General features: G+C 44.0%; 1 protein-coding gene and 1 long non-coding RNA gene across 3 annotated transcripts in view; one reads left to right on the top strand and one right to left on the bottom strand.

The window, feature by feature from the left end:
* Positions 1-12843, bottom strand: part of LOC119976734 — a 91660-nt gene that overhangs the window by 5985 nt on the left and 72832 nt on the right. The gene's annotated exons all lie outside the window — the stretch shown is intronic.
* prss16 (serine protease 16) overlaps positions 1-12843 on the top strand; it is a 91184-nt gene that overhangs the window by 12770 nt on the left and 65571 nt on the right. For both annotated transcript variants that reach the window (XM_038817462.1, XM_038817460.1), the window contains exon 3: positions 3230-3462. In XM_038817462.1, coding sequence (XP_038673390.1) covers positions 3230-3462 — 233 coding nt within the window. The remainder of the gene's footprint in view (positions 1-3229; positions 3463-12843) is intronic.

Genomic DNA, 12843 nt, shown 5'->3' with positions numbered 1-12843 from the left:
TGAAAAAGCATCTAAGAATGCAAAAATTGGCACAGATCCTGGAAATGGAATTATACAAGGAGCACCAAAGGGTGACAGAAAGGGACAGTGAGAAGTACAAAAGAGAGTGTGAAAATAAACTTGCAGGCGATAGCAAAATCAACATAAAATATTTTACAATTGCATTGGGGGAAGAAGGTGTTCACATTAATGTGGGCCCCCTTGACAACTTATAACAGTAATGTTAATAATAATAAGCGTTTATTGTCACAAGTAGGCTTCAATGAAGTTACTGTGAAAAGCCCCTAGTCACCACATTCCGGCGCCTGTTCATGGAGGCCACTACGGGAATTGAACGGTGCTAAACCGTTAAACCAGCCCCGTAATGAAAATTAATAATTGTCAATGAAAATAAAGAAATATCAGACAAGTTGAATAATAATTTGGGCCAGATTTTTGTGCCTCCATCAGTGTTGAAACAGAGGTGGGCAAGTTTTAAAAATGGTGGACAGGACCCCCATTAATATTTTCCACTGTCAATGGTCTCACTCAAACATTTTTCCCCTGCTTTTAACCTGGAATAGATGGTTGAGATCTTTCAAATATTTCAAAAGTTTTAATGTATTTAGCTTTAAAGACTTTGTTTGTCCAGCTGTTCACTATAATCTCATTATCAATGCTTGGATGAGCCCCAAGCCAATGGATTCAGCTCAGCAGGGGTATTGACACAGCTGTCAAGGGAACTATGAATTTGTTTATGTTTATATTTTTATAACCACTGAAAAGAATTATGTTTTTGAGCTGAATGTTTATTTATTTTGATAATTTCAAGAGCATCTCAAAGATTTCCATTGTTATTATAGGGCTCAAATGGCTCTGCATATTGGTGGCTAATGGGTGAGTGGGAATAGGGGTTGAGTCAGCATAGGAGGTATGTGGGTACAGAGATTGAGTGGGTGTTGGGATGAGTGGGGTGGGGGTGGGGGAAAATAAGGATCAAGGGGCCATATGCTCATTGACCAAACTGGGCTGGTGTCCCAGGGGACCAAAACAGACATTTTTAATCTGTCCATCTCAGCATCTGCCCACATCCATTTCTGTCTCTGGCCTGCTTTTGAAATAGTGGCCCTGACTGCTGCGCACAACCCACCACCCCACAATGAAAATAGTTTCGGCAGGCACTGCCTGGCAAGAAGTGGAATTATGACAGAGGGAAATGGCCAACTTGCAATTCCTGCGTCAAGGATAAAAGTCAAGGACTTTTGAGTCAGTATTTAAAGTAGAGAAGAGGCTAGCAAGCCAGAAGTTCCAAGAAAATTAATATTGCACAAGGGACGAGGATTCACCAAAATTAACAAGTAACAGTAATGAAGAAAATTTTGACAGCAGGAAGTGACAAATCCCCATCCCTGGAATTTAAAGGAAGTAGGTGAGAACGTTATATGGGCCCTATACATTTTCAATGCTCTCTAGATCTGGCAATCATTCATTTAGATTGGGCAATTGTGCACATCACTCCACCATTTAAGAAAGTTGAGAGGAAAACCAGAGAATTATCGACCAGTTAGCCTAATATCTGTTGTCAGGAATAAAAACAGAAAATGCTGGAAAAACTCAGATCTGGCAGCATCTATGGAAAGAGAAACAGAGTTAACGTTTCAAGTCCTTATGACTTATTCAGAACTAAAGAGAAGGACAAATGTGGTGGATTTTGTACTGTCTAAGAATTAATGGAGCAAAGTAGAAGGGATAGGTGGGAGCTGGGAGAGATTAGACAAAGATGTGTTGGGTGCAAGGCAGAGGTAAAGACTAAAGGGCAGCACGGTAGCATTGTGGATAGCACAATCGCTTCACAGCTCCAGGGTCCCAGGTTCGATTCCCGGCTGGGTCACTGTCTGTGCGGAGTCTGCACATCCTCCCCGTGTGTGCGTGGGTTTCCTCCGGGTGCTCCGGTTTCCTCCCACAGTCCAAAGATGTGCAGGTTAGGTGAATTGGCCATGATAAATTGCCCTTAGTGTCCAAAATTGCCCTTAGTGTTGGGTGGGGTTACTGGGTTATGGGGATAGGGTGGAGTTGTTGACCTTGGGTAGGGTGCTCTTTCCAAGAGCCGGTGCAGACTCGATGGGCTAAATGGCCTCTTTCTGCACTGTAAATTCTATGATCTAAATAAGTTGCTGGTAGTGGCACAGATATAGCAGAATGTGTTGATTGCATAACAGAGGTCAACACTCTGTGAAAGAGCAAGTGACAGATGGCCCTGTGGGGGTGGTGCATTGGGACAAAAATATTTTTATTCGGATTAGAAAAGGGGATAAAGAATGGATGCGAGATTTCACAGTTTGAAATTGTTGAACTCAATGTTGAGTCCAGGAGTGAAATCTCTGTGAAAGCATCCACAGACAGTATTTTGCTTTTATTTATCTGTTGTAAGGAAATCACTAGAGTCTATAGTTAAAGAATGAGCGAGTGAACACCATGAAAAGTTTCAACTGATCAGAAGATAGGTTCATCAAGCCTAACCTGTTTGTATTCTTTGAAGAGGTGACAAAAGACTTGGACAGTGGAATGTCTAAGAATGTTCTCTATATTGTCTCCCAGAAGGCAGTTGGTAATGTGTTTTTTGAATATAAGGATGTTAGCAAACATTGAAGCAAGTTATTGACTTCGTTAGGCAATTGAATAGCAGGAGATAGTGTAGGGACAATGGGAAGGTACTCTAATTGGGAGGATGTTACTGAATGTGTCCTACAAGGATTTGTAGGACAAATTCACAATTCACCACAGTTATTATTGATTTAGGTGATAGGATTTCAGAAAGTCACTCATCTAAATTTGTTGATAACAGATAGACACATGCTGTTGCCCCACAGCTCCAGGGACCTGGATTCAATTCTAGCCTCAGTGACTGTCTGTGTGGAGTTTGCACTTTCTCTCTGTGTTTACGTGGGTTTCCTCCGGGTGCTCCGGTTTCCTCCCACAGTCTAAAGATGTGCAGGTTAGGTGGATTGGCCATGCTAAATTGCCTCTTAGTGTCCAAAAGATTAGGAGGGGTTACTGGGTTACGGGCTTGGATGGAGGCATGGGCTTAAGTAGAGTGCTCTTCCCAAGGGCCGGTGCAGACTTGATGGGCCGAATGGTCTGCTTCTGCACTGTAAATTCTATAAATTCCATGAAAGCATAAAATGACCTACTTCAGATCCTACAATTCTATGTTGACCCTCATGCTGTGTTTGTTGAAATTTTCTCCAAGGGATTTGAGCATTTCAAGTCTTCAATACCTCCGTTCTGATCAGGCACTCGCAGACCTTGCCCACTTTCGAGCTACGGTGGATCTGAAAATGAACCTGACATTTAACAAGTGGATTGCTTTTGGAGGTTCTTATCCAGGATCTCTTGCAGCATGGTTCAGACTGAAGTATCCACATCTGGTCCATGCTGCCGTTGCATCTAGTGCACCAGTGCAAGCTGTCGTCAACTTTCCGGGTGAGTGCTGAAATGCCATTATCCAAACTTATTTCTTCACCACACTCCTGAGGAGGCAGACTCTGAATGAAGGTAAAAATTGGGAACAGGAATCCTAATTTATTTTTCCTTATCCAGCAGATACCTGTCTGATTGAGTACCACACACGTGTTGCATTTACTCACTATGCCACTAATTGCTCTGCTGTTTCATTCTCTCTCAGATAGATGTAAATGATTCCAGGGCACTATTTGGAGAAGAGCAAGGGGTTTTCCTGATGACCTGGCCAATATTTGTCCCTAATCCCATGGACAGATTTAATGGATCAGATGGGCTTTTCCTGCCCATCAGTTGTATATGGTTCGAAAACTGATGAAACAGAAAATCCCGGGAAAACTCAACAGGACTGGCAGCATTGTCTGTGGAAAGAGAAACAGAGTTAACATTGTGACTCCGTATGACTCTTTTTCAGTGTTTTCCTTTTTATCTAAAACTGACATCTGGTCACTAATGGCATTGCTAATTATGAGAGCTTTCTGTGGACATATTGACTGTTGTATTTTTATCATTATAATAGTAACTGCACATCAAAAGTGCTTAAGAGGCTGTAAAATACTTTAGGATGTGCTGAACTTTTGAAAACGCAATATAATTTTTTTTTGTCTTTCCTTCAACTGAAAATTGCTTCTGTCATAAATGGATATAAAATAACAATGTAAATCAGTTTCCAACACAGGATCGCAAACATGGATGGGTCGGGGGTGGGTGGTGGGGCCATAAGCGGTCGCGGCATTCCCAACCACGGTACAAAGTGGCACAATGGCTAAATTGGCTAGTTGAAAGAAGACAGAGAGTGGTAGTTGATGGGAAATGTTCAGAATGGAGTTCAGTTACGAGTGGCGTACCACAAGGATCTGTTCTGGGGCCGTTGCTGTTTGTCATTTTTATAAATGACCTAGAGGAGGGTGCAGAAGGATGGGTGAGTAAATTTGCAGACGACACTAAAGTCGGTGGAGTTGTAGACAGTGCGGAAGGATGTTGCAGGTTACAGAGAGACATAGATAAGCTGCAGAGCTGGGCTGAGAGGTGGCAAATGGAGTTTAATGTGGAGAAGTGTGAGGTTATTCACTTTGGAAAGAATAACATGAATGCGGAATATTTGGCTAATGGTAAAATTCTTGGTAGTGTGGATGAGCAGAGGGATCTCGGTGTCCATGTACATAGATCCCTGAAAGTTGCCACCCAGGTTGATAGGGTTGTGAAGAAGGCCTATGGTGTGTTGGCCTTTATTGGTAGCGGGATTGAGTTCCGGAGCCATGAGGTCATGTTGCAGTTGTACAAAACTCTAGTACGGCCGCATTTGGAGTATTGCGTACAGTTCTGGTCGCCTCATTACAGGAAGGACGTGGAAGCTTTGGAACGGGTGCAGAGGAGATTTACCAGATGTTGCCTGGTATGGAGGGAAAATCTTATGAGGAAAGGCTGATGGACTTGAGGTTGTTTTCGTTAGAGAGAAGAAGGTTAAGAGGTGACTTAATAGAGGCATACAAAATGATCAGAGGGTTAGATAGGGTGGACAGCGAGAGCCTTCTCCCGCGGATGGAGGTGGCTAGCACGAGGGGACATAGCCTTAAATTGAGGGGTAATAGATATAGGACAGAGGTCAGAGGTGGGTTTTTTACGCAAAGAGTGGTGAGGCCGTGGAATGCCCTACCTGCAACAGTAGTGAACTCGCCAACATTGAGGGCATTTAAAAGTTTATTGGATAAGCATATGGATGATAAGGGCATAGTGTAGGTTAGATGGCCTTTAGTTTTTTTTCCATGTTGGTGCAACATCGAGGGCCGAAGGGCCTGTACTGCGCTGTATCGTTCTATGTTCTATGTTCTAACTGGCTTTTGAAAATGCGGGCCATGATCGGCTCTCAGAATGCTGGCTGTCCCAGGCGTGAGTGCCCAGAGGAGCAGACCTCCTCCTCCTGACATCAGCATGCTGACCCAGGAACAGATTTTTAAAAAGAAATTGATGGAGTCTTTCCACCAGAAACGGCAGAAGACAGCAGTTCACGCGCCCCATACTCTGACCTCACATGCTCTGGGCACAAGAGAGATTCCTCTATTTTGAGCTGCCAGTAAACAGGCAACAGGACCGAAGAATTGAAGTGGCTCATTTCGTAATAAAGAAGGGCTGGAGTCACAAATACACCAGGATCTCATAACTAAATCTGCTGGCGAGATCTGCTCAGGAGAGCCTACAGCAGGACAAAGCAGCGCTGGTATGAGCCCCAATGTCTCTGATCAACCCATTAAGAAGAAGCTAAAATCAGGAACAAAGCAGTTCAAAGATAATTGCTTGAGGTATGGCTTTATTAATTCTGCCGATGCAAATGAGGGTGCAAGGCCCATGTGTGTTATATGCAGGGAAGTACTGACAAATGAAAGTTTAAAACCTCAAAGGCATTTGAAGACACAGCTTTGTTCGAAGACAGACCTCTTAATTTTTTCAAAGGATGCAGCAAGAACTTAAATAGTCAGCTGAAGTCATTCACAGAAATGTGACATTGAATGAGAGAGCAAGTGGGATTGTGAGGTTCACCCATCACATTAAAGGAAAACAAAAATGGTGCGTCGCGAAGTTCAGTTGGCGTGGGTCACGAAGGTCGGTCGGCGCGGGTCGTGAAGGTCAGCCAGCATGGGTCCCAAAGATTGGCCGATTGGTAAAAGTGGGTCCCTGGGAAAAAAGTTTGAAAAACACTGGTGTAATTCATTATCTAATTTGCAGAATATTAGTTAGAAGTGTTTCTCTGCTTAACACATGTTATGGGCGACACAGTAGCACACTGGTTAGCATTGTTGCTTCACAGCACCAGGGACCCGGGTTCAGTTCCCCACTTGGGTCATGTCTATAAGGAGTTTGCATGTTTCCCCGTGTCTGCATGGGTTTCCTCCGGGTGCTCCAATTTCCTCCCTTAGGTCCTGAAAGATGTCCTTGTTAGGTGAACTGGAAATTCGGAATTCTCCCTCAGTGTACCCAAACAGGTGCCCTAGTGTGGCGACTAGGGGATTTTCACAGTAATTTCATTGCAGTGTTAATGTAAGCCTACTGGTGACACTAATAAAGATTATTATTATGCATGCAGATTACCCCTTTATCCTTAGTAACAATATAGGATGTGATGAAGTTGGGAGAGTGGGATTCTCCAATAATGGGGCTATGTCCCCACTCCAGCATCAAAACGCGGCGTTTCACTCTGGACTGATTCTCCTACGTGAAAGGGGCTAGCAGGGCCCCAGAGTACTCGTTGCAGCTCTGCCTGCCGACATGGGTCCCTGCACTTCCGGCCGGGAGTCCGCGCATGTGCACGGCGGCGGCCGCCCTGCTTGACATGGAGCGGCCCCGAAAATATAGCATGCCTCCCCCCCAAGATCACACGCGCCCGCAGATCGGTAGCCCCCGATCTCTAGCCTGGCCGTCCGTGAGCCCCCCCCCCCCTCTCCCGATGAAGGCTCCCCCCTCCACCGCCACGGTGGCCGCGGACTGATTCCACAGGCACCTCTGGCCGTTCCCGACAGGCAAAACGTGGTTAGAACCACACCGTCGGGAACTCGGCCAGTTGTCGTCGGAGAATTGCCGTGGGTGTCTCTGTCAATGGCCCCCTACCGGCGTTGCATAGATCGCGCGCACGCGATTCACGACGATTGTCCCGGAGGCTCGGAGAATTCCACGCATGGTCTTTTTGACTGAGTGTTGATAATGCAGCTCAAGTTGAGGAAGAGGACGTTAAGTGTACAAAACAAACTTCAGAAAGTTATTTTTAACAGTGGGAGGTCGAGAAGGAGAGAGGGCAAAAAACAATTAGAGTTGCAGTTGCTGATTTTACTGGTTAGTTTTAAATACATTCTGTTTGAATGGGCTGGAGCCCGTGTTATCGATGAATGTGTGTTCAAACATACAAGCATACAAGTGTAGATCTTTGTCTGGCATGGGAAACTGGACTTCAGTTAGCTTGTGGAAATGGGACACCACTTAGCTGAAACATAAACTGAAATTTCCAATCTCACATTTATTGGCAGAAATGTGTTATATTAATAACATCTTTGCATTCACAAAGTGCCATTGAGTTAATTTGAAAATATTCAAAATATATTCAATAATACTGACATTATATTGTATTGTAATTTGTTTTTCATTTCTTATTTGACCTTAAATGGGCCTTCTAGGTCTAAGATTATTTCCATTTATTTTATATATTTCTTTATCTATAATACAGGTCACTAGAATATTTATATTGGGTGAAACATGAGATTATTGCATTACCAGACACCAAGACCTGAAGGTTTGCACAAATGGAGAGTTTCTCAGTCTGCGCAAAAGTACTGGCAGAGGCCTGAATCTTGATGCCCCACCCCTGAACCCAGTCTGTCATTTTTGTGAGGGTGGTGGGGGTGGGAATGGGAGCAGGTTCTAAAATGGAAATCGATGGTTCATGGAGGAACTGCCCATATAAATCAGCAGCCACCTCGACCTCTGTCAGATGTGAAACCTGAAGTGTGCAGATTAGGCCTGGTAAGAGCAGGTCTGAAACTTGTGGATTAGTTTGGATAGTTATGGGCCAGGGTTTAGAGAACCCCAAAGTGTATCATGGAGTTCACCTGACCCACAACTTTAAATAGATTGTGGTTATGGGGAGCAACAGGGCCTACTTTACAGATGTGATGCAAGAGAGATCTAAACTACTTTTAAAACAAAACACAATGTTTATTCTATGAATCCAGTTAACCAGTCCTTTAAATAATTTTTATTGAAAAATTTTGTATTTATATAACACCAACGAACCGCAATAACATACCAACAATAACATTTTATGAGCACACAGTAAACATTTTAGCAACTATCAACTCAACTACTCCCCCCAAAGAATACAGTACTCTATAAGTAACCCTTAATCTTTCCTTGCAACATCCATAAGACAAATACACTCTTCAACACATAGATCAGATTGAAATTCTCTACTGAGAGCAATTATCACTTATAAATTTGCATTTCCAGACACCAAGACCTGAAGGTTTGCACAAATGGAGAGTTTCTCAGTCTGCGCAAAAGTACTGGCAGAGGCCTGAATCTCATGTTTCACCCAATATAAATATTCTAGTGACCTGTATTATAGATAAAGAAATATATAAAATAAATGGAAATAATATTAGACCTAGAAGGCCCATTTAAGGTCAAATAAGAAATGAAAAGCAAATTACAATACAATATAATGTCAGTATTATTGAATATATTTTGAATATTTTCAAATTAACTCAATGGCACTTTGTGAATGCAAAGATGTTATTAATATAACATTCCTTTCATGCAGAAAGAAATCAGAATTATACCTGGTTTCGCTGGATGCAGCTCCCAGTCTGCAAAACTAAACTAAACACACCCTGGAGCTGCTAGCTCAAAGCAAAAGTAAAACAGACAGACAGCCCAGCTCCACCCACACTCTGACATCACTGCAGCTATTTCTTAAAGGTACACCCACTACAGCTATTTGATAAACACCCATTTCTTAAAGGTACCCTCACATTAGCCAGAGTACCCTTTTTGAGAGGTAAGGAATCCCTTTGGGTATGGTCACAGGACACTTTAGGGAGAGATAAGGCGCTTTTTGGGACATGATAGATGCCTTTAGAATTTTAAAAAGTAGATATGATTATGAAGTAAAAGTGCATAATTTCATTGAGACTGTGTAAGCTATCAAAACTATCAATGGTTTTAACTCTACTGGGCTATTCATTTTTTAAAAAGGTGTGGAGTGAGTTTAGGAACTCTATTATTATAGGTATAATACTGCTTGACTGATTTTTAGACGTAACATTGCCACCGTTATGGGAGTTTTCAAAACTATTCGGTTATAGTGTACCTCACTCACCAGATGGAGATTTTTGGAGTCTTAAAAATGACCTTTATTTCAAGCTATGGCATGCAAGCTAGTTATCCACCATGTAGCCTGCCAGCTCTCAAAACAATTTTACCTTTAGATTATCTTAGAAGTAATTGACATGTACCAATCAAAAATTTCATTTGTTTAGAAATTATCTGTAGCCATCCAAACAAACAATTAAGATTACATAAACTTTAACATATGAGGAGAGTTTTCCAATCACAATTTGGGTACATCTATCTAATTATAATCTCATCAAGCATGTATGTTTCTCTATTTATCTACTAACGTCCAGACATAGCTATGGCAGGACTATGTTTGACCAGTGGTGTATCAACTCTCTTGCCCATTGTCCCTTGTTTTACTGGCACACATGAGCTACAGCTGCACCGTCTTCAATTGAATTATTGTGTGCGGACTGTATGACTAAAGCCTCTCTTTTAATTAAACTCGAGAATGGTCCTTGGATGTTATCCGTGGACAGCTTGAAATTAAGGCAGCTCGTGGCTTTTCAAAGGTTATCTGTCTCTGCAGTCTGTGACAATTCAGCAGTTAGCAGCTTGTGTGATTCTTTTTAACCCTTTTAATCACAGTGGGGTGCTTGTTAAGTGAGCAGTTCGATTGACTGTTGATTTTGGAACAGAAAAGTTCGATTGACTGTTGATTTTGGAACAGAAAAGTTCCTTTTCAAAATAGATTAGTTGAAGGAATATCAATGTACTAAATGGGTTTCTAACCAATGAGAGTGATTTTTAAATAATGATGCCATCAATAGACACGCTATTTCATGTCAGCATGGCTTTTGAGCCTTGCCCATGGTGGAATCTATGTGAGTTAGCATAGGGCGGGTAAGAGCAAAGGTTGGGGGCAACAAATTGGCACTATGTTGGCATAGAAACTAGATAGGATGCTGGGAATTAGTGGGGGGCCATGAGGAGGCAAATAGATCAGTAGAAGAGGATAGATTGGCATGAAAGGGCTTGGGGAAAGTGTGGGTCTGAGGGGGTATGAGGAGCAGTGATTTTAGTTCAATTTTTAAAATAAATTCAGAAAAGTACCGGAGCACAGGGCCAGGCCTTCACCCAACATGCCTACACATCCAGCAACCTTCACATTCAGGCTCAATTTCTAATCCACTCCACCCTCTCCCCGCATTAAAAATGCCAACCTCTGGGAATATATTTCCCAGGTAGGATTGGTGGAGCTAGGAAATGTCTTCTCTCTGCGCTCTGGAATTAGCAGTGAAATTCGAGGCCCGAGTTTGTATATAGTATAGATTAATTAGATGAAAATCATCTAGTTCAATAGTTGATAATATATACCTTTCCAATAGAACTCTTAGTCCCAAAAGAAAGCTGCCATTAATTTGAGACAATTTGGAATTCTCATCCTTTGAGGCTTGTAAGAATATAGAACAGTACAGCACAGAACAGGCCCTTCAGCCCTCGAAGTTGTGCCGAGCAATGATCACCCTACTTAAACCCACGTAACCCACGTAACCCGTATCCCAACAATCCCCCCATTAACCTTACACTACGGGCAATTTCGCATGGCCAATCCACCTAACCTGCACATCTTTGGACTGTGGGAGGAAACCGGAGCACCCGGAGGAAACCCACGCACACACGGGGAGGACGTGCAGACTCCACACAGACAGTAACCCAGCCGGGAATCGAACCTGGGACCCTGGAGCTGTGAAGCATTGATGCTAACCACCATGCTACCGTGAGGCCCCTGGAGTTGAAAATCTGTTACAAAGCTGGGGAGATTTTTGAGACTGTTGTTAAGGCATATTATTAGGGCATATAATCATAGAATTAACAATGTGGAAGGAGGCTATTCTGCCCATTGAGTCTGCACCAGCCCTTGGAAAGAGCACCCTACTTTTTTATTAATAAATTTAGAGTACCCAATTCATTTTTTTCCACACGGACAGTGACCCAGGGCCGGGATTCAACCTGGGACCACGGCGCCATGAGGCAGCAGTGCTAACCACTGTGTCAACGTGCTGCGCCAAGAGCACCCTACTTAAGCCCACACCACTACCTTATCTCCATAGTCCATTAACCCCACCTAACCTTTTGGACACTAAGGGGCAATTTAGCATGGCCAATCGACATAACCTGCATACCTTTGGACTGTGGGAGGAAATTGGAGCACCCGGAGAAAACTCACGCAGACACAGAGCGAAAGTGAACATTCCACACAGACAGTCACCCGAGGCCGGAATTGAACCCGCCACCCTGGAGCTGTGAGGCAGCCGTGCTAACCAATGTGTCACCATGCCACATGATAGAAAGAACTCATTATGTAGTCCATGCTACATGGGTGTAGTCCATGCATTATCTGACTTAGAATTTTTTAAAATCTCAATTTTATCTACTGACTTTCACAACTTTAGGATGTTTCAAAGCATAACACAGTCAATGAAATATCTTTGAAGTGTAGTCACTATTGTAATATAGGAAAATGGGGCAGCCAATTTGTGCACAGCAAGGTCTAACAATCATCATTGAGATTGACACCCAGGACTTCTGGTTGCGGCTATGCCTAGGTAGGTCGCACGGTCGGCAGCTCCCGCTGATAACGGACTTTTGGGCCCTTTTAAGGAACTCCAGCGGTACTTTGACAACGATTCCTGGTGTGGGAAGGAAACAGTGAGGGTTCCCCAGCGTTGTATGGAGTGGACCAGGAGGGGGCGGTCAAAAAAGCAGCTTTGGAGAACAGAGGAGAATGGGTGCGAAAAAGCAAGATGGCGGCAGGCGGAGATCAGGCAGCGTGGGCCCAGTGGTCACGGGAGCAGCAGGAGTTGTTAAGAACTTGCTTCGCGGATTTAATGGCAGAGATGCTGGCCCCTATGAAGGCGTCGATTGAAAAGCTGGTGGAGACCCAGAAGATGCAGGGGATGGCAATCAAGAAGGTGCAGCAGAAGGCCTCTGATAATGAGGATGAGATCCTGGGTCTAGCGGTTAGAGTGGAGGCTGCACACAAAATGGCAGGAGAAGCTGGAGGACCTGGACAATAGGTCAAGGAGGCAGAACCTGCAGATTCTGGGTCTCCCTGAAGGCGTGAAGGGGTCGGATGCTGGGGTGTATGTGACCGCGATGCTGGGCACATTGATGGGCGCGGGGGCCTTACTGCACCCCCTGGAGCTGGATGGACGCACAGAGTCCTGGAAAGGAGGCCGAGGGCGAATGAGCCGCCGACAGCTATGGTGGTAAGGTTCCACCGCTTCACCGACAAGGAGTGTGTCCTGCGATGGACGAAGAAGGAGCGGAGCAGCAGGTGGGAGAATACCGAGATCCGTATTTATCAGGACTGGAGTGCAGAGCTGGCCAAGAAGCGCGTGGGATTCAACTGGGCCAAGGCAGTCCTCCACGGAAAGGGGGTGAAGTTCGGCCTGCTACAATCGGCGAGGCTGTGGGTTACATATCAGGACCGGCACCACTATTTCGACACGCTGGACAAGG

The sequence above is a fragment of the Scyliorhinus canicula genome, chromosome 13 (assembly GCF_902713615.1).
Source record: "Scyliorhinus canicula chromosome 13, sScyCan1.1, whole genome shotgun sequence".
Taxonomy (NCBI): domain Eukaryota; kingdom Metazoa; phylum Chordata; class Chondrichthyes; order Carcharhiniformes; family Scyliorhinidae; genus Scyliorhinus; species Scyliorhinus canicula.
The sequence above is the reverse complement of the archived record's forward strand: the minus strand, read 5'-3'. Positions and strand labels throughout refer to the sequence as shown.